Source organism: Leptonychotes weddellii, chromosome 6, assembly GCF_054177405.1.
Source record: "Leptonychotes weddellii isolate Sample4059 chromosome 6, ASM5417740v2, whole genome shotgun sequence".
NCBI lineage: Eukaryota > Metazoa > Chordata > Mammalia > Carnivora > Phocidae > Leptonychotes > Leptonychotes weddellii.
In genome coordinates, this window is record NC_138374.1 from 5,894,504 (window position 1) to 5,916,840 (window position 22,337).

Consider the following 22,337-nt stretch of genomic DNA (forward strand, 5'->3'; position numbering starts at 1 on the left):
TGGGGTCGGGGAGCATGGGCCCAGGCGGAGGGGTTGTTGGCATCAAACTCTCAGAGCCCCAGTCTCCCCGACACTAGGGGAGTGACTCCTGCCTTCTGAGTTCCAGTTTGCCCGTCCGTCAGGAGGGGAGGAGCTTCTGCCTCCTGAATGTGTGCACTGCAGCTCAGAAAACTACGTCTGAAGCTACCTCGAGATCTGGATGGAGAGCTTAGGTTGGCGGGTAATAAGCAGTGTGTCACGTATTCTCATAAACAAACAGTACTGCTCAGCATTTCCTGCTCCATCTGAGTTGAGCGGTTTATCTGGTGGAAAGTGTTGCCGGAATGGCAAAGGTGATACTGGGGTCATGGCCCCGACACCTAAAGCGTTCTGGGTACCTGGGGATCAGAGACAGCACGGCACCTGCCCCAAAGGGGCCTGCAAACACCTTGAAAGAACAAAGTCAGGAGGCAACTGAGCTCAGCATAGAGAGTCTGTATTTCACACAACAGGACTGTGGCCAGGAGACGGGGTGGGCAGGGAGGCCACCTGTCTTTGGACGACTGCTGCCAGAGATCCCCTCTCTGAGGTTCTGTCGCGGGGAGCCTGACAGCAGGGAGCTGGAGACAGCAGAGTCTCAGGACAGCCTTCTTCCAAACCAATCACCTGCCTTTTGTGTCGATGCCATTGATTGTCATATGTCCCTTCGGAGATTTTATAATAAGCATTAGATTCGATTTCTTTTCCTTTTTTTTTTTTTTAAGTAGGCTCCACGCCCAGCATGGAGCCCAACATGGGGCTCAAACCCATGACCCTGAGATCAAGACCTGAGCTGAGATCAAGAGTCGGACACTCCACCGAATGAGCCACCCGGGTGCCCCCAGATTTCTTTTTTTTTTTTTTTAAGCCCATTTCTTACAACTGCCTGGAGGTTCTCAGCTGGGCAAGCCACACTACTGATTATACAAACCTCTCTGCCCTCCTCCCTTCCCCACTCACTTGAGTGTTCTGGACACCTTGCAGCAAAGACAGAGGACACAGCAAATCAGCAACCATGCAACAAGCAGTAAGCAACAGCCAACAGCAATCATAATTTCCATGTCAATGGCCATTATAATCTTGAAGCGTCTCACACACACCTGGGCAGAGAAGTGCAGGCAAGCAGTGAGCGTGGCCTCCCTCCCCACCCAGCCGCCTCGCCGCCTCAGCGCGCTTCGGTCAGCGGGGGATCCAGGAGCCCCAAGCCACAGAGCCTTCCACGTGTAAGCGTGTGTGAACGCTCCCGGGCAGGCCTAGGAGCCGAGGCTGGCCGTCGGGGAGAAGGGGTTTCTTTGTGGGTGGAAAGCGACTGAAAGGCACAGTCTAGAGAGAAGGAAATCAGAAGGGCAGGCGTGGGAAGAATCTTTTCTCCTCCCTTTCACGGGCAGCAGTGTGCGGCTGTGAGTCACACCCAGGCCTGCATTTGCACAGGTGGTTTCCCAGACACCTGGGCTTCCTGAGATCGATCCCCGTTCGGAGTCAGGACTGACCCCTCCCTGTGCATCAGGCTCAAAAATCTCCCGTGGGAACAATTAAGGGAAAGTCTTTTTCAAAATGTCATGCTGTGTGGTACTGAGAATATGTAAACCCATGTTGCAAATGACATGTACTTCAGGGAAAAAAAAGTTTTCAGGCCTCCCACTGACAAGTGGATCGTGCCATCTCAGCATTTAAGGAGAATCTGGAAGCTTCCAGCCAAACCCTTCCCCCAAGCACACAGATGAGGAGTGCCCTGTACAGACCAGGAACCAGCTTCTCTGGGAGCCCCTGTCGTTCCTGTCTGTATTGTAGATCACCCGCTTTTCTCTGCCATTTTTCCTCCTAAATCTAACTGATTTCCTTAAAATCCAATTTACCTGGAATGAGCAATTTAATCAGACAGTGGGAACCTTGTGTCGCCAGTCAGGCTACTCAGAGGCTTTGAAATAATCGGGGAGAAGAACGCTCTGAGAGAAGGGTGGACAATCCCCGAGCCGCGAGAGGCCAACTGCACAACACAGGAGAAAACAATGGTAGGGAATAAGACCCTGCTGTCATAAAGCCCTAGTGGGGCCCCCTGCCATCTTTACAGAGACCTGCCGTGCACGTTTGAAGACCTTTCAGAAGCGCTGTCTTCAGCCAGAGCTCAGGGGATGGACAGGCACCGACTGGCTTTCAGACCCGGCAGAACTCAGGCTGTGTGACATCAGCCCTCGGGACACCAGCGCTCAACCACAGAGTTCTCAATTCTGTTCCACGTTCGGAACGTTAGCCTCCCAGGAAATACAGTGTCTAGATGGTATCTCGAATAATTTTGTTCTAAATCTTGTACCTGTGCAGGTTTTTGTTTCCCCAAGAGAGAATGTTTAGGATTATCTTCTAATCAAAACAGAGTTTGAGGGGCACCTGGGTGGTTCAGTCGGTGAAGCGTCCGCCTTTGGCTCAGGTCATGATCCCAGGGTCCTCGGATCGAGCCCCGGGTCTGGCTCCCCGCTCCATGGGAAGTCTGCCCCTCCCTCTCCTTCTGCCCCTCTCCCCTGCTCCTGCACGCTCTCTCCTTCTCTCAAATAAATAAAATCTTTAAAAAAAAAACCACACACACAGTTTGAGATTTCGATTTAAACCCAATCATGTGGGAAGGTGAACACTGCCCTTACACCTGACAGTTGCACTTGGCTTTGCCCACAAGGTGCGATAATTCTTTGTAGCCATGTATTGGGGTGTACGTGTTCACTGACGTGGATACGTGAAGTACGTTGATAAATACAGCTGACACACACACACACACACACTGATGCATGACTGACGTGTCATAGTCATATATGTGCTTATACGTATTATACATGTAAATGACACACATACACAACAGGACACAGGGCACAGTGGGAAGAAACCAGAGTAGGGCACTGGTGGTGGCCAGGCGTTTCTGGCCACCCGGTGCAGACAGCCTGCCAGGCCAGCTCTGTGGCATGAGGGGATGAGCTTCCTGGGCCCCTCACGGGAGTCCAGGGACAAGGGCAGAGCAGAGCAGGCCCGGCGGGCACGGGCGGGGGACCAGCAGCCCCCCGGCGCTGGGGCAGCCCCCCTCTGGCTCTATGTAAATGTCGTGTGCCCCAGTCACGCGGGAAGCACGAGGTACCTGCGTGCCACTGGGAGTCACTTTGTTGCGCTTTTCATCTTCTTTGTTCCGTTTTACAGAAAGTATTCAGGATGTACCTAACAATCGAAAGCTAATTTAAAATGTAATGAAAGAGGCTGGAATTGAAAACGTGAACTCTGCCTGGGTCCACGTTACACTATCAGAGGGCTATTGCTCAGTTTTAAGGCGTGATAATGGTGGTGTGCTTTGCTTTTTTTCCCCCCAAGAGTCTATCTTGCACAGACCCATACGAACATATTTATGCACAGGATTACATAGGATGCCTGGGGCTTGCTTCTGAATATAGAAAGCGCACAGGGGGTGTGAGGGTAACGATGGGAAATTCCATGCCCTGAGCCACACCTATCTCCTGAGGCTGGCCCGGGTGCCCTCCCCGGCCGCAGGACTGACCTCGGACTGCTCGAAGCCACTGCTGCTGGTTCGGGGGGCTAGGAGAGCACGTCCATAGGAGACAGGGGAGCAGCGGGGGTCTGTGGACACAGCTGAGGGTGAGCGGCCCTTCGTAATCAGAAGGGCCCTGCCGGGGAAGGTCATCTAAAAGACGTGACTGCCGACTGACCCGTGAGCTGGACCTGGGCACGCGGATGCTCCTCACCCCCTCCCAGTCCTTGGAATGTGGGTTCTGTTCTGCTTGCCTTTCCTGCTCCCAGAAGCTGTTCCAAGGACACAGCCTTGAAAGGTGATGTGGTGTTGAAAACACCTGCAGAATTTATGGGACTGAGCCCAGGTAGGGCCTCTTGATAAACTTTCAAGATCTGGCAGGTGGGTGCAGGCACCCATTACACCTGGACAGCCCTTGGGAGGTTTTCGAACCAACAGGCCCCCACTCCATAGTCATGCCCCCCACCCCCCGCTCGCTCTTGCGTCCCCACCTGGTACGTGGCCGGCCCCAAATACCTCTGAGCTGACAGGAACTGAGTGGGGCTGTGCAGGTAGCTTGACAGGTATCCAAGCTCCCTGTGAGCACAATACCCTGATGCCACTGGGGCTGGCCCTGTCACTGCAGCATGCGTGTGAGGCCAAACACCTGCTCCAGGGACCTCACTAGGAACAGATCCCCCTGGGTCACAGTCTAGTACTGTGCCCTGTCCAGAAACCCCAATATCCTGGAGCCCCATGAGGGGTCTCAGGCTACAGGGCCATCAGACCAACCCGGCACAGAAGGGCTGCTAGGGCACCCCGGAGGGACTGCCAGGCCAGAGGATGCAGTCTACACCCGTCTCTGGGATGCCCCCCTTTTTATCTATCTTCCATAGAGCAGCTGGGAGGATTCTTTTTAAGTTTATGTATTTAGTTAAGTAATCTCTACACCCAACGTGGGATTTGAACTTACAACCCCAAGATCAAGGATCACCTGCTCCTCTGAGCCAGCCAGGCGCCCCAGGTTGATTCTTTAAATAATGAATCAATAAAGTCACTCTCCTGCTCAAAATATCACCACTAAACTTAGGGTGGAGTCCAAATTATCTGACCTCCAGGTCCTTCATCATCTTCCCATCCACGCTCTTTTCCATCCTCACCTCCCTCCTCCCGCCCCCTCACTGACATCTACCACACTGCCCTCTGTTATTCTGCAGGTGCTGGGTCCTGCCCCAGGGCCTTTGCACTTGTCCTTTCCTTTGCCCACACCACCCATGAATCCCCAATCACATGTGACACTGTCCCTCTTACTTTTCTTTCATTGCTTACTTTTCATCTTTGCCAGAGGTCTTTCCTGGCCACCTTAATATTGACTCCCCACCTCCAAGGCACTCACTTTCCTGATCTACATTCTTAGTCCCTGTCGCTATTTGAATTTTTCATTGTCTTGTTTATTGTCCGTCTCCTCCATTTAGAATGTAAGTTCCATGAGGGCAAAGAATGAGTCCATCATGTTCATTTCCATATTCCCTGTCCCTAGAACAGTAAGGAGTATTTGATGGATGAATGAGTAGCTAAAGGACACCCCCACACCGGCACCCCTGCTGTGATCAGACCTGTGACGTTGGCACTCCAGGCGCTGACCTGCAGCCCTAGTGCCTGAAGGGCCTTACTCCCTTCCCTCAGGCTCCCTGGACGTGACCAGTTACAAATTCCAGGCAGCTGAGCTTATTTTTTCTCCCCCTGTCCCTCCTCCAGTAGACTCCTTCATGAGGGGGAACGGAGAGGGGCAGTTCTAGAACTTCAGGTGATTCTACTTTATCCTCATGTACAAATCCCTGGCCCACAGACTCGAACACCACACAGCCAGCCATTAACTAGGATGGTAAATACCTACATTCACGAACACAAAAAGGCATCCATGACCTTCCACTGGGTTTGTGGCAATAGCATAGAGAATATAACTTATATAAAATCATCCACACACAAATCCTTCCCTGTGCACGTACACAATACATGGATCCGCAAGAATGTTCACCAAAATGTTACCATCTGAATCACTGGATTTTCTCCAAAATTTACATCGTCCTATACTGATTATTGCCTTTATTTAAAACAACAACAACAACAACAAGATCAGAGACACAAATCATCCCCAACCCTAGCCGACCAAGAAAGAAAACGGACGCAAACTGAGCAAACGGAGGCTCAGGCGGTGAGGCCGCAGGTGCGGCGGGCCCCAGCAGGCTGTGAGGGCGAGGCTCTGCGCCTCCGCCACCAGGCCCAGCCGCAGCTCACTCGGCGGCAGCCTGCCCACGAGCCCGCCACCACAGAAATGGAATGAGCAGGTGGCTGCCAGGTCGGGATGTAATTACCCGCGGGTGCCGCAAACATTCTCGCCCCAGCAAGAAGCGTGCTCCTGGGGTCTTCAAAGGGCTGCGCGTCCAGGCCCGGCCGGGCCTCCCGGCGGGCACACTTCAGGCCTGGGTGAGAAGGCCTTGGAAACGCGCGCCGCCCCGGCGCTGCGTATATAAAAGCGTCTGGGGGCCTGCGCCTCGGGAGGGAGACGGGACGGACGGTGGCGAGGCGGGGGCGCGGGGCTCAGCCGGGGCCATGCTGGCCGCCTCCGTCGTCCGTCGGGCCCTGCTGCTCTGCTGGCTCGCTGCCCCGCGGCCCGCCGGGCCCGAGCCCCTTTTCCACAGCCGGGACCGCTCGGACGCGGAGCCCGCCCCGCTGCGCCGGGCGCAGCCCATCGCGGACCCCGTCGCTGCGCAGGTAGGAGCCCCCGCGGCACCGGCCACTCACGAGCACACGCGGGCGCGTGCACACGAGACACGTGCGCGCGCAGGCACGGACATGCGCGGGCACGCGGGCCCGTGCACACCATCGGGGGGCACCTACACTCGCGGACACGCGCACACGCAGGCACGTGCAAGGCGGCCACACCGCCTGAGGTGAGGGGCCTCCCCCAGACAACGATAACCACCCACTAGAACTGTGCGCACGGCGAGCGCAGGCCCGCGTGAGGGCCTACGGGCCTGGCGCGTCCTGTCTCCTGCAGAAACCTTGTACGTGACACAAACACACGCCGCGTCCTAGCCGCTCAGTGCGCGACCCCCGCCCCGCGGGTCGGGACCTCTCTCTTCCGCAGCGATTCCTGTCCAAGTACGGCTGGGCCGACGCGCCCCCCGGGCCAGGGCCCCGGGGTCCCAGCCCCGACGCGCGGCGCGCGGGCCCCCGGGCCACCGCCCTGGCCGAGGCCGTGCGCAGGTTCCAGAAGGTCAACGCGCTGCCGGCGAGCGGGCGGCTGGACGCGGCCACGCTGGCGGCCATGAACAGGCCGCGCTGCGGCGTCCCCGACACGCGGCCCCTGCCGCCCCCGGCCCCCGGGCCCCCGCCGCGCCCGCCGCCCCGCGCCCGGCCCAAGCGCTTCCTGCGGGCGCCGCCGCCGCCGCGCGGGGACCCGCAGCCCGAGGTCGCCGCGCCCCGCGGGGGGACCCGGGCCTTCGCCAAGAGGACGCTGACCTGGCGGCTGCTGGGGGAGGGCGCCAGCGGGCAGCTGGCCGTGGACGAGCAGAGGCACATCCTCAGGCTGGCCTTCCGGATGTGGAGCGAGGTGATGCCGCTGGACTTCCGGGAGGACCTCGCCGCCCCCGGAGCCGCCGTGGACATAAAGCTGGGTTTCGGACGAGGTGAGAAGGGCGAAGACTGCAGGCGGGCTGAGCCCCACTGCCTTCCCGCACGGCCGGGCGTGGGGCCCGGTTCACTGGGAGCTCCGGGGCCAACAGGCCGACTGGGGGAATCCCGCTCCGGTCACCTGCAAAGCCTCCTGGGGTGTCCGAGGTGGCACCTGCCAGGGGTATGGGCGGATGGCAAACCCTCTGTAGGTGCTGCTTTATTACCACTCACTGGGAAGGGCACGGCATGTCTCCGTGCGCCCACCGGGGAGCGGTCACATGGGGACATCAGTGCGGGCCCTCCGCTTGTCTCTGAGCAGATCAGCCCCGTGAGCCCTGCTGCAGAGACCTCATCGAGCCCAGCAGGGCGCGAGCCAGGCCTGGCTGACCCTTCCCGCCACTCCTGGGGAGAACTAGCGCGTGGTGGTTTGCTGGCCCCCACCAGCAGGCCCCACCACCTCCTAGCTGGGTGGGTTTGGAGAAAGTAACTTCTCTGCACCCCATCTGGGAGCTAGGGATGCTCACACCTGCCCTGCTGGTCTGACTGGATTGACTGTCCTGCTGTGAGCCCTACACAGGAGGCTTGTTGAAAACCGTACACAGGGCAGGGACCATCGCGCAGCACCTCCTTCATGTCCTGACCACTCAGCTGTTAGGATCCAGCTCAGATCTTGTCTCCTCCCTCAGCCTTTGGATGGCACCCCCCCCCCCCATTCCTCTGGGCTCCCACAGGTTTGCTAGGCAGCTATCTCCAAGTGTTTAGACTCGACACCACACTGTTGCACAAGCCAGGAGTGGTTGCTTCTGCTCCTGGACTGTGAGCCCCCGGAGGCTGCGAACCCTCAGGTGTCCGTGTTCCCTCTCCCCTTGCCAGGCCGGCACCTGGGCTGTCCTCGGGTTTTCGATGGCAGCGGGCAGGAGTTTGCACATGCCTGGCGCCTGGGCGACATCCACTTTGACGATGATGAACACTTCACACCTCCCACCAGTGACGCGGGCATCAGCCTTCTCAAAGTAAGTGGTCTGCAGCTGTGCGGAGGGACCAGGCAAAGGGCACGCAGCATGGGCTGGAGCGCAGAACGCCAGGGCTTCTCGGGGGAAGTGTCCACAGCCTTCTGAGAAAGCTCCCCGAGTCTCCCCATCGCTCCCCTTCTCCTTAACAAGTGCCGTTCCTCCTAAAGCACAGGCCTGCCCCTGGAGTGGGGGGCGGGGGGTCCACGTGACTCCCAGACACCCAGGGTTGGCACCGCACCCGTGGTTTGTGTTCCCTTCTAGGTGGCTGTCCATGAAATTGGCCACGTACTCGGCCTGCCTCACACCTACAGGACAGGATCCATAATGCAACCGAATTACATCCCCCAGGAGCCTGTGTTTGAGTTGGACTGGTCAGACAGAAAAGCAGTTCAAAAGCTGTATGGTAAGACTGTTCTGGAAGATCGTGAGCTCTTCCTTCAAGGTGGCCGTGCCCCAAGGGTAGCCACCGGTGCAGAGCAAAGCACTCCCGTGGATGTTCCCTCTTCCCTGCGCTACGTTATGTCCCTGGGAGGACGGAGGGTAACAGGGTGGTTTCCTAGAGCGCAGTGGGCCACCCAGGCGGTGGCCTCCCGTGGGTGCCACAGGCACTTGGAAACCCCTGGGAGAAGTTCCCTGCAGTCCCAAGGCAAAGAACAGCGGGAGCCTTGCCAGGATCAACTTTAATCTCTCTTCAGTTGTTCAGGCCAAAGTGTTAATGGTTCATTATTTAATGGAAGTGATTAATGACCTAGCGTTGAGGCTGAGGGGAAAGAAAGCTACTCTCCCCTTTTCCATTTAAAACGGAGAGCACCACCATTTCTGTTCCACTCCAGCCATTCTATGCGAAGATGCTCTCAGCACGTTTGGAGAGTGACAAATGCCAGGATGGATTTCTTTCCTGCAGAGGAAATCTTACTCTTGTGTGTGCCCAGAACCAAACTGCTTGCCTCTCATGAAGTCAGACGAGCCATCAAGAGGCATTAGTTATATTTAGGGTGATCACATACCCAGCATCCAAAATCGAGACATCTCAAGAGAGTAATCTTCTGCACAAAGATTAGCCAGAACGGCCCACATGAGCCGGCACTGCTGCAGGCCCCCGGGGCCCCTCCAACTCCTCCTGCTCGGCTGGGTAGGCCTACTTCAGTCTTGGGGGGCATCTTGCTTTGAGACAGCTTAACAGAACACTCCAGCTTCGCAGTTGTCTCTGTTCGAGTCACACGTGAAAATAGCAACTGCTGGTTTTTGCACCAGGTGACCAGGGGCTGGACTTTTTTTTTCTTTCTCAGGTTCATGTGAAGGATCATTTGATACTGCATTTGACTGGATTCGCAAAGAGCGAAACCAACATGGAGCCGTGATGATGCGATTTAGCACCTACTTTTTCCGCAAGAGCTGGTACTGGCTTTACGAAAATCGAAATAACCGGACGCGCTACGGGGATCCTATCCAAATCCTCCGTGGCTGGCACGGAATCCCAACACAAAACATCGACGCTTTTGTCCACCTCTGGACATGGAGAAGAGACGAACGTTATTTTTTTAAAGGTAGAGCTTCTTCTGGACGGTTCTATTTCTTTTATTACAGAGATGCATTCAGAACAAATGTTTTGAGCTCCATACCGAAGAATCTTAGTATAATGCTCTTGCAATTACTCACCTCATTTCTGTCTGTTCTGTCAGACTGTGAGCTCTGTGAGCACAGGGACTGTGTTGTATTCCCTGATCTCTGTAAGAAGGCACTGAATTCATCAAAGGAACAAATGAATGAGTGAATGAATGAGTAGACCAACTATGCCAGGCCCTGAGGTGGTTGCGTAAGAAAGGGCCCTCCTTAGAGAAGTTTTAACTAGTTCTGAGAGAAAAGACCTTAGAAGCTGACCACTAGAATTATGTGGTGAAGGGAAGGATGAGCGGACAAGGTGATCACTACCCCTGGAACCAGATGCTGGAGCCACCCAGAACTCAGGGCTTGCCCCAGCCTCAGAGGATGCGTAGGACCCCGGGTGCCCCGAAAGGGACACCGGGAATAGCGTGATGGGGGAGGTGCGGATGGGGGTGAGGGGGCGGTGAGACACAGGAGGCAGAAGCAAAGCTTTAGGGTGAGTGAGGGTGAAAACGCAGATGGGAGAGACAGCTGAGCCCATGGAGGTGTGACAGGGCACTCACACGGGGTGAGATTAGGTTAGAAAGACAGGGTCACCCTGAGCACCAAGAGCCTCTGTGCTCAGAGGCTGGAGGTCATCCAGCAGGCAGGGAGGAATCGGTGGTTTCCAAGCAGGGAGGATCAGTGTTTTGCTGGAAGGCAGAAACTGAGGTGGGGGGCCCCGGTGGTGGGAGGGACACACAGAGCAGGCAGGCCAAGACTCTCTTGCTGCTGCTTTACTCACAGACCACCTTGCCCAGAACCTCTGTGCCCGTCACGGAGGCTGGCTGCCTTGGCAAACCAAATGCGTGGAGCCTAACCACAAACAAGGTTCTGTGGTTGCTGCTTTTTCTTTCCCTTCCCCAGACTTTCGCCCTAGAGGTAAGGGGTGCGCCCTGTCTCTGCCCAACTCCCTAGTAATACGACCCTATTGTCTGAAACCGCTCAGGACTCAGTGAGGCAAGAGCCCAACCAAAAAGATGCTGCATGCAGATTTGGCTGTAGGAAACCTGCGTATGAATTTGGTCTTAATTTTCCTTACATCACACAAAGAATTATTTTGGTTCAGTTACATAAAGAAATTGCCCAGGGTGGACCTGTCTGGTTTAGGTCTTTCAGAGTTGGAAGCACAACATTCAGTGCTTTAGAAGTCCTGGACTAGAATTTATACTGGCAACAAAGACTCTTAATTATAGAATTAGGTCATCGTGGGGGATTGCTATCATATGGCTGTATTTTATTCTTGGAGCTTTAAAAACATCTTAAAGTTAACTTGCTGTGTGAATACTTTGAATTCAAAAAGTATTCCAGTTAGAGTGAATTGCACCCCCCGGCTGGACACACGTCATTCACTGTTCTTTCTCGATGGCAAACCTTTGGGGGGGGGGCGGCGAGGGGCGGGGAGGGAATGAGGGAGAGGGAGCTCACATGGTTGGTGGCTAAGGAGTGTAACTGGTTGTGGCGTGGTGTAAGTTGTGAACACAAAAATATCTAACCCCGTGGATTTGTTCTATTTTCTGCTGACAATATGCCAATAGTCAGGATTAGGAACTATTAAGGAGAATTTAGAATAATCTTGTGGTGTTTCAGAGCATGAAATTAGCAAGAGGGCAGTGGGTGGAATCACGTGAGTGGAACATGGGAAGAGGGGCCTGCACCGGGTCCACCTGGGCTGTGATCTGGACGGACCACTTCAGCTCTTTTCTAAAACGATGTAATTCTAAAATCCTGAAAAAAAGTAAAACCCCATCATAAGCCTCAGGATTGTTTTCTGTAAAAAGAGGGCTTAGGTTGATTATGGTAGGAAAATGACTCAGGACAACCCATGGGTCTCTAACATGTAAAAGGCAGATCATGAGACTATATAGGAAGAAACAGAAGAAGAATCTTCTGTGAAGAAGACCACATGATTTTTGTCCTTTCGTTTTTGCTTTTGATGAGTGCCAGTGGGCTGGAGTGCCCGACAGAAGACAACTAACATTTTCTTTTTTTTTTTTTTTTAAAGATTTTATTTATTTGAGAGAGAGAGCACGAGAGAGGGGAGGGTCCGAGGGAGAAGCAGACTCCCTGCTGAGCAGAGAGTCCAACTCGGGGCTCAACCCCAGGGTCCCGGGACTCCGGGATCACGACCTGAGCTGAAGGCAGATGATTAGCCAACTGAGCCACCCAGGCGCCCCTGACAACCAACATTTCAATAGCAGCAGCGAGTTCCAGGATCTATCTAGAAGTAATTCGAGACCTGGGGAATCATTCATCTGAATGGAGGCTTTGCTTAGAGGCTGAGGTCCTGCCTTGTCCTGGGATCACAGGAGAACATCATGGCTGGCTGAGACCTATGTTGAAAGCAGTCCCTCTTCATGGTTTGCTATAATTAAATGGTAATAAACCATATTAGCATTTTTTGTTTGGCCCTCAGGAAATCAGTACTGGAGATATGACAGTGACAAGGATCAGGCCTACACAGAAGATGAACAAGGAAGAAGCTACCCCAAATTGATTTCAGAAGGATTTCCTGGCATCCCAAGTCCCCTGGACACTGCCTTTTATGACCGAAGAAAGCAGTTAATTTACTTCTTCAAAGAGTCCCTCGTAAGTAGGATGCTTTCCAGCCTGGTGTTGCTTCTTCACCCCTACGTGAAATTCAAGGTCTTAGTTAAAAGTTGTTCTCAGTTGCCTCAGACCTCTGTGGCCATGGCAGATCCCATCATATGGAAAATGAAGAACTTCAAGCCCAGAGAATTTGGTGCAAAGCCACAGATTTACTTACCTCATTCCTATAAATTAACCTAAAAATCAATGATTTTCAGAAAAGCCAGCCTTAACTCTCTTCCTTGCTTTGCAGGTGTTTGCATTTGATGTCAACAGAAATCGAGTACTTGATTCTTATCCGATGAAGATCACTGAAGTGTTTCCGGAAATAGAGCCAGGGAACCATCCCTTCAGGAATATAGACTCAGCCTATTACTCCTATGCACACAACGCCATTTTCTTTTTCAAAGGCAATGCATATTGGAAAGTAGTTAGCGACAGGGACAGACAACAGCATTTTTGGCTTCCTTCAAATGGCTTATTTCCGAAGCAGTCGATTTCAGAGCGGTGGTTTGACATTTGTGACGTCCATACCTCCACCCTGAACATGTAATGAGAAAAACGGGCAAACGGGAGTCAAAGGATTTCTAAGAGAAAGTCTGATTTCTTTTACAAAGAAAACAAACCAGATTTTTAGTAACCAAATAAGGCTAAAACCCGGTGGGAAAAGCATTACTTGAACTTTTAAAATACTTGATTTAAAAGTGAATTTCTCAGGCAAAAAAAAAAAATCCACTGAATAATTTTGCCAATCTTTTAGAAAAGGTTAAAAAAAAGAATCCTGAGGAATCCGTCTTTCCACCCCCCGCCCCCTAATTTCATGGATGGACGGAAACGTAGCTATAGCCATAGGATCCAGTCATGGAAGGAAACGCAGCTCCCTGGGGGCATTCAGTGGAAAAGGTCACAGATTTCAAATTGACTACAGTCCACAATTCCTGTCATAATTTATATTTTTCTAATACATGACTGTGTACAGAAGGTTTTCCCATGTATTTCTCGATCTTCACAAGTCTGGCAGAGTGCCAGGGGACCTACTCCTGTGCACATTTCTAGTCGAGGAAGCTGAAGTTCACACTTGCATCCTTCCCGGAGTCAGATGCCGTGGTTGCTGGCGACCCTCGCCTCCTCGCTCCAGCCCAGTGCCCAGGCAACCTGCTCTCCATCCCTGCCCTGAAGTTAACTGCAAAACAAGTCATCTCGGTGATCAGGCCACGGATGGCACAATTCTTCTCAAGTAAAAGCTAAGACATGAGCACTTTAAGCAGCACGAACTTAAAAGTCAGATTACAAAAACATTGAAAAAGACCTCTCTCCCCCTGTAGGGATGTTCATATTCTTGCTCGGACAAGGGAAGACAGCTAGAATTGGTATCTTCTTGCTTAAAAACAAATACTCCTCTGGACGAAAAGGCTGTTCAGCCAAGGAGAGGCCAGAGAACAAGACCGGGGCTGCAACATCCCTGACGCCAGCTTACTTCAGCGTCAGATCTTCTCCACGGAAGCGTGCAGGTTTAACTAGCGGAGACAGCGCTTGCCGATGGGGGAGCAGAGTGAACGCTGTCCTGACAGGAGACTGAGTCTGTGCACTGGCTTCATGACTTAGTCAAAACTTTAAATGCTTCAGTGATTTTTGAAAATGGATGCAAATCTGTCCCAACGAAGTTGCAAACTAAGTAACAAGGAAGTGGACAAACGGCCAGCGGCCAGGAGGAGCTCCGCCGAGCTAGGACAGGTGTCCACACACCGCCAAGGAAAACACCCCAAAGTCTTGGTGCATGAGAAAGCACTCCGTAAAAACTCCGCTTAAAACAAGCTTATTCCAGACAACTTTCCCTATAGTTCAGATTCCTCCAGAGAGGTGTGGCTGCTGAGCGGAGGGGTTCTGCAGGATCTGCAGGGAAAGGGGTCTGCCGATGGCATGAAGGAGGTCGGAGTGGCGCTCGGGGCCAGGCCAGCGGACTTGGAGGCAGGGCAGGCTGTCTACAAAGGCCTCATGCACCTAAGTCCCATCCACCCACCCGACAGGAAAGAGTATGCTTGATTTCTGTTCCATTTCCTCGAAACGGATTTTAGTAGGACAGGACAAGCACAGCGTTGCACGATGTATGTAGGCACGGAGAACAACAGAGGCCATGTGTACGCAACTGGACAGGAGCCGCGCAGGAAAAGGGGCGAGAAATGAGTGTGACGTTCTGGTGAGAACTTAGTGAGTGGCACAATTTTATTTTTAACATTTTAATCTTTCCTTTGTAAAATTCATTCATTAAACCAGTTCAAATCAAAACTCAAAGTCAAGAACGTGAAATGGAAAAATACGAAGACATTTTAAATAAATAATTTATTTATTCAAAATAGTTTTCTTACCTTATTCACAGTTTCAAGTTTAAAATGGAAAAAAAGGGGGGGATAGTACCTATTCTTGATCAACTGTCATACAAAGTCAAAGAAAAGCGGATCCTTTCAGAACATGCACTAAATACAGAAACTCGCACAATGGCCAGTCTCCATCAAATCGTGCACCGAAGCTGAAGGAGGACGGGCTTCCTTCTGTGCAACTGAGGAGACGCTGCAGATGCACAGGACATTTCTCTAACCCATGTGAACCACTAAAATCATGTGGAGAAAAGTTCCCTTGACCAAAGTAACATCATCCAAAATAATTATTATCTTAAACCCATGTAGCTTAACATACCTCAAAAATGTCTACAAGTGTACCAGCCACCACAGCAAGTCTGTTAACACTGAGGTACCGTGTACTTCTCAAAGAAACAAATGCTGGGAGCCCCAAGTCTGATTCTGATTTTAGCACTTCCAATGAAAAAGTCAAAGAACTCAGCCATGACTTGTCTGTCATGGGAAAAGAGAACTCTGGTTCCACTGCCGGGCCTGTTGTAGGTGGAGATTTCCCTCATATTTAATGAAACGAAGCACCGAATGGACAAACGAGCCCCCGGGAGCAGAAGGCACTGACAGGATCTCCTCGGCCGGAGCCTCGGGCACGAGTCACTGCACGCCGCTGCCGCGAGCAAGCTGATCCAGCAAATGGATGAGAATGTCAATTCTTTCCAGAAGAGTTGCATTTTTGTTAGCAATAGCTCTCAAAAGCTGCGAGTAAATCTGCTTGTTGGTCTTGAGGACTACATCTTCCTCAGTATTACTGCTGCATTAAAACAAAAACAAAGACGTGAAGTACACAGCAATGCCCACCAATTCAAGAAGAAATCCAAAAAAGTAAATAGGAATAGCCCGTCACTTTTCACTGGGAAGCAGGTGTTCTATTCATGTTTATTCCATACTTAACCTTCTTGCATCTATTGCTTAGAGGCCTGTTTGTGGACATTTACTTCACTGCATCAATTAGAACCAATGCTCCTTCTCTTTATGAGTCTCCGAGTGCGTCCCGTGTACTGGAAACGGCTCCTGGCAGTGGACAAACCAGACCAAGAGCCCCCGCCCTCTCGGCACCTGTGTTCCACTGAGGGAGGAGTAGAGGAGAAGCCGTGCATTGAACAAGAAGGAAACAGCGTGTCAGAGCAGACACGCTGTGAAGAAAATCCAGCGGAGACAGGCTAAGTACGGCACAGAGCTGTCCAGTATTTCCTCCGTTCTCTGTGCTGAGCCTGACAACCCTCAGATCAACCAGCCTGAATATGGGGATGCTCTCCGTGGGGCTAGAACTGCACCGGACTGAAGCCCAGACCCCAGACTTGGGAGCCACTCTACCTTGACGTATCCACTGTCCATGCAACATCGTGTGAAGAATGCCCTTTGAGTGCAGGGTCCTAGACATACTCCACTTAAAAACTGTTTTAACAAAGACTTCAGTTGTCCTGAAAATAGGTCCCCCACAGGAAAGATCAATAGATTATATTTATGTTACTAGTAGAAAAGATTAGTAATTACATGGCAGTTCATCTCTAGCCTCTAGCATCCTTCCCCCCCGTCCCCTTTTAAACGAGTCCAGATGCAATACAGACCCTCTGGCCACACGGGACCGGCTACTGTGGACAGTGGATCGTCTCCTCCGAGTGTGCGTGTCTGCATCTGAGCCATGTGACAACCATCGCCTCAGAAGGGCAAGGACTCAGAATATTCCTACCTTACAGATGGAAAAACCAAGGCCCAGAAGGGCTAAATAATTTGTACTGAGGTCAAAACATTATATTCTGACTTCAAATGCTGTGTTCTTTCCATTCACCAATGTACAAATGTTCTGCTTTTGCCTGAGTGCCCATCAGGCCGGCCAGAGAGCCAACCAGCAGCCTAGAAACTCCCGTTGGTGCACATCAAGACTCAGGATAGGAGGACTCAACAGGACCCACCTGTCCATGCTGGGGCCGACCACGGGCCCAAGCTGGAAAGAGTGGGGACCCCACACACCCCTCTCTAGAAACCCATTTCTCTTCTCCCTCTTAGTCCTACTTCTTTTATCAGGCAAATCTCTCTTCCTTTCAAACCACCTGTGGCAGAGTAAAAGTGATCATTCAAAATGCATTCACTGTCTACAGTTTGGGCCTAAGAGCACTGTGTTTTAATTTCTGGGTGGGGCTGACATTTATAAAACCTCTGATAATCTTATAAGAAATTTAAACTCCTGACAAATCAAGGCAGTAGTACTTAATCAGTGCTCCAAAAATGAGTTTTTCTTCATGGACAATGATACCATATTTTAGCTGGGGGCCTAAAGATAACTGATGGCTGCTGGGATCATAAATTTAAAACCCTCTGAGATTTGTTCTGATCCTATTTCTGAATCTTAAATATTCCATCTTCCAATTTTTCTTTTTTTAAAAAGATTTATTTATTTGAGAGAAAGAGAGCATAAGCAGGGAAGGGGCAGGCAGAGGGAGAGAAGCAGACTTCCCACTGAGCAGGGAGCCTGATGTGGGACTCGATCCCAGAACCCTGAGATCATGACCTGAGCCAAAGGCAGACGCTTAACCAACTGAGCCACCCAGGTGCCCCATCTTCCAATTTCTACAAATGATTCCCATCCTTCATCAACTCTCATCAACAGTTTCATTGAACCATGAACTCTAACAAGAAAGGTCTCAACATTTCATTGGCTTATCTTTTTTCCAAAGGCAACTAACATTCCTCTATTTTCCTTTTAATAATCTTAACCAAATATTAAACATACATATTAAATGGCCAGGAACAGCCCATAAAGCTAAAAGATCTGCTCTCTGCACTATGGTCAAGGGCTTTCCAAACCCTCAGAGATTACTTCTATTTTTCATAGTTTTTCATTCTATGAAACCCCAAAGCCATCAAGAAAGGTCAAGAGGCTCCAATCTGCTAAAGCAGTGAGTATTAACATATAGTACAAGAGTAAATAAATTCTTCATCCAAAAAGAGAACACAACCCAACAGATAAAACAAGCATTTCTAGCAGGACAACACCGGTTGTCATAAGAGGAAGTTGTCATAAGAGGATTCTAAGAAAATTAAGATTTTTAATTACTAAGTTGTTTTCTTTTTAAAGCAGGGTTGTGGTAGGTAGAGAATAATCAAAACAAAACACAAACATACTATTTCCTCTCTTTTAAAGTCTAGTTCTGGGGCGCCTGGGTGGCTCGGTCATTTAAACGTCTGCTTTGGCTCAGGTCATGATCCCAGGGTCCCGGGATGGAGCCCTGCATCTGCTTCTCCCCCTCTTGCTGCCCCTTCCCCCAACTCATGCTCTCTCTCACATAAATAAATTAAAAAAAAAAAAAAAAAAAAGTCTAGTTCTGATCTCCCTTTACTCCAAACAGGAATGCTCACAGCTCATGGTGAGACAGCGCAGGAGGCCTCTCTCCTCACGATAAAATCCCATGTTTTCATGTGCGATCAGTGACACAGGAGACACAGTCACTCAGTAACCAGTTTCTCTGTTTTGAAACCTATCAACATATAAACTGTATAAACATAAATATCACATTTAACAGTCTTTTTACTTAATAAACCTTGAAAAATGAACACAAATTAGCTAAACAGGACTTTACGCATCATGCATGAAAACTTCAGATTGCATTTTTTTCGAGAGGATATTAATAACCTGAAAAAACAGGTTAGAAGACCCTCCACTAAAATAAAAATTCCTTAAGTCATATATATGACAGTTTTTTTTTTTTTTTTTAAGATTTAATTTCTTAGAGAGTGTGTGTGCGAGTGTGTGGGGATCGGGGAGAGAGAATCTTAAGCAGGCTCCAGGCCCAGTGCAGAGCCGGACTGGGGGTTTGATCTCACGACCCCAAGATCACAATCAGAGCTGAAACCAAGAGCTGGATGCTTACCCGACTGAGCCACCCAAGGTGCCCCGACAGTTATGTTTATAAAAGACACCGTAAGACCAAACCATCACCTGTTAGCTAAGTATTCAAACCATCCATTTGTGACAAATCAGTGAATCACTCTTTCTCACGTATCCTATGTTTATGTTGCCACCTTGTGGAAACCAAGAAAAAAATTTGAAATTTACCCGCTGTTGTTAAACAGGACAAGCCGCCCGTTTTTCAACTGCGTGTCACGACCCACACGGTCTCCTGAGCCTTTTAGTTCTCTGGTTCTTCAGAACACAGCGCACATGCCAATACGCCCTGGTCGTACGGGGACGGCATGCAGAGCCGCGCCGAGGATGGACGGCGGCTGAGATGGCAGCGCACCCAAGACTGAGTGCTCCACCCCAAACAAAAGCTCTCCGCAGGCCACAGAGAATTATCTGAAAGCGTTACTGGAGAGGGTTTCTTCTCAGATGTAGACAGCAGGAAAAAGTATCATTCCCACCGTTTTGACAAACACAGCAATACAAAGCAGGACAAACTACAAGGACATGACTCTGCATGAATCTGTCAAAGAGCTGGGGTCGCTGGGTAAGCACTGAGTCTGCAAACTAAGGACAGGCAGGGAGACAGCGAAGTACTTCCTCGTCTGCAGCAGATGCAGCCAGATACCCAGATACTGCTAAGAATTTAATGAGCTGGTAGAGGCTGAGTGAGGGCTGGTGAGGGAGTGAAGGGGGCTGCAGATATAGGATGAGTTTACCTTGTCTGGTAGGCTTTTCTTCAAAGACCCTACCAGATGCTCACATAAAAAACTGGCGAGAGCCCAAAGAAAGCAACCTTCACGCAGGCTAGGCAAAGGGACTAGCTAGAGCTACAGAAGGGCAGGCAACCCCACCAGACCCTTTTCTCCAAGGAATGAAAGCCTTAATCTGTAGGGTGTAGTCGAGGGACAGGAAGGCAACAAGCTATGGCAGTCTTAGGGCACTGGTGAAAGTCAACACAGATAAAGCAGTGAACAGAAGAAACCACTCCACCCTGGGGCTGGGGCAGGAGCAGTGTGAGGCCACACACCTGGCCCTCAGGGACCCAGTGTCTGCCTAAGACTGAGGCTTACCCAAAACAACTGAGAAGGCCTGGCCCACCCTCTTCCCCTCCCTAGCAGGCTAGAAGCACTGAAGGACAAGCAGGAGTGGAATTATAGCTGAGAGAACTCTAAGAGTGTGAAGACAGACCCTCTCTGAGGTACCACACACCTTCCTTAGGAAAATCCTAAAACTAAAGGCGGAGGAGACATTCAGAAAAACCCTCTGCAGACCTGCTCCAGACTAAGCACAGGCACTGCTTGAGGAACTTGAAGGCTGCTGGACATGAAAAGTAACCACAGCAACAAAAAAAAAATCTCAACCACAGCTCAGCTCCAGGCTAGAAAAATGAACTCAACCCCCCATACTAAAGGTCTAGCATGGGACAGGTGTAAGAACTTTCCAGGCACAAAAATTATTTCCCTCAGGCTGAGATGTCCAGTTTCCCATAACTACGAGATGTAGAAAGGTAAGGAAACAACACACACCAAGAGAAAGAATCAACAGAACCAGAGTCAGATATGACACAGATGGTGGAGCTATCCGATTGGCAATTTAAAATGACAACGATTAATACATTAAAAGGCTCAAGTGGAAAATGTGGACAATGTGCAAGATCAGAATGGTCACTTCAGCAGAGAGATGGAACCTACAGAAAAAACCCAATGGGAATACCAGAAATGAGGAACACAGTAAACAGAGATAGAGAATGCCTTTGACAAGTTCAAGTGTAAGTGACAAAAATCAAGAATCAGTGAACTTAAAGATAGATTAGCATAGGTACAAGTGGAACCACAGAGAAAGAAGAGAGAATGGAACAGAAGAAGTAAAAATACCAAGGAAGGAAGGAGAAATCACAACACACCCAAGAATATCATGTTCAAACTGCTGGGGGGTGGGGGGAGAAAACCCTGAAAGCAGCTGGTGGAAAAAAGGCACATTATATACCTAAGAACAAAGGTAAGAATCAGAACAGGTTTCCTGTCAGAGAACACGCAAGCCAGAAGGCAAGGGAGGGACATCCCGTAAGTGTGGGACAAAAATGTCTGTCAACCTAGAACTCTATACCCAGCTAAAACATCTCCCAAAGCTGAAGGAGGAATAAAGACTTTCTCAGACAATCAAAATGGAAGAATTCTTTGCTGGTAGATGTTAAAGGAAGTTCTTCATGCAGAAAGAATAGGACACCAGACAGAAAATGGTATCTGTACCAAGAAGAGCACTAGAAATGGAATAAATGAAGGTAAAATAAATTCACATAAAAATAAATTGTTCTATTTTTAATTGCTCTAAAAGGTAACTATCTAACACAGAAACAGTAGTAGTGTATTGTGTTTGTAACATATGTAAAAGTGAAATGAATGGTAACAACTGAAGAGAGGGAAGAACTGGGAGGGACTATCTGAAGGTCTTCATACAACATGCGGTGCCACAGAATATCACGTGAAAGTGGTCTCTGATTAAAGATGTAAACCTAAACCCTAGGTCAACCACCAAAACATTTAAAAAATAGTATAAATAATAAATCAATAGTGAAATCAAATGCAATCATAGAAAATGTTCAATTAACTCGAGAAGGCAAAAAAGACAAAACAGCTAAAAAGAGGACAGATTTTATCTAACTATATCACCTTAAATGTAAATGGTCTGAAGACACCAATTGTAAGTTTGGATTAAAAAAAGCAAGACCCAGGTATATGTCATTTATAAGAATCTCACTTTTACTAAAATGGCATAGTTAGGTTAAAAGAAAGAAAGAAAAAGACTATCAACCAAAAGAAAGTTGAGTAGTTATATTAAGATAAAAAGCAGATATCACATGGTAAGGGGGTCAATTCTCCAAGACAGACCAATCCTTAATGTGTATGCATCTAAATGTGTCCACATCAAAACAGAGGAAACAAAACTGACAGAACCGAAGAGAAAAATAGACGAATCCACACCTGTAGTTGGAAAATTCCACTCCTCCTTAGTAATTGATAAAACAAGTAGAAAATCAGTAAGAATACAGAAGACCTGAATAATACTATAAACCAACTTAATTGACATTTCCAGGATGCTCTATCCAAGAGAGCAGGATACCCATATATTTCAAGTGCACATGGAAAGACAAACCATATTCTAGGCCATAATACAAACGTACACAAAAAAGAGAAATCATACGAAGTTATGGTCTCAGCACATAATGGAATTACTAGTAATCCATAATAAAGATTACCTGGAAAGTCCCACTATTTAGGAACCAAAGCAGCATGCTTCTAAATAACACGGGTCAAAGAAGTTGTTTCAGGGGATATCAAAAATTAAAATTAAACTGAAAGAAAAAGAAAATACATTTGTGAGATGTAGCAAAAGCAGAGTGAAATTTGTAGTAAATGCTTATATTAGGAAAGAGAAAGGGTCTCGAGTCAATAATCTAAGCTTCCACTTAAAGAAACCAGTAAAAGAGCTAATTAAACCCATAATAAGCAGAAAGAAAGGCATATAGATAAATGTATAAATCAATGACACTGAAAACAGAAAAATGGGAAAAAAAATTGAATAAA

At 49.7% G+C, this 22,337-nt stretch overlaps 2 protein-coding genes across 4 annotated transcripts in view; one reads left to right on the forward strand and one right to left on the reverse strand.

Moving 5' to 3' along the window:
• Positions 1–6,130: 6,130 nt before the first annotated feature.
• MMP21 (matrix metallopeptidase 21) lies at positions 6,131–14,100 on the forward strand. The gene is made up of 7 exons (XM_081823036.1): positions 6,131–6,292; positions 6,669–7,209; positions 8,069–8,208; positions 8,470–8,611; positions 9,498–9,755; positions 12,269–12,441; positions 12,695–14,100. The coding sequence occupies exons 1-7, from the start codon at positions 6,131–6,133 to the stop codon at positions 12,992–12,994; spliced, it is 1,716 nt and encodes a 571-aa protein (XP_081679162.1). The 3' UTR covers positions 12,995–14,100.
• Positions 14,101–14,762: 662 nt separating this feature from the next.
• Positions 14,763–22,337, reverse strand: part of EDRF1 (erythroid differentiation regulatory factor 1) — a 40,859-nt gene continuing 33,284 nt past the window's right edge. For all 3 annotated transcript variants that reach the window (XM_006735718.3, XM_006735717.3, XM_031030601.2), the window contains one exon: positions 14,763–15,603. In XM_006735718.3, coding sequence (XP_006735781.1) covers positions 15,447–15,603 — 157 coding nt within the window. In that variant the 3' untranslated portion in view covers positions 14,763–15,446. The remainder of the gene's footprint in view (positions 15,604–22,337) is intronic.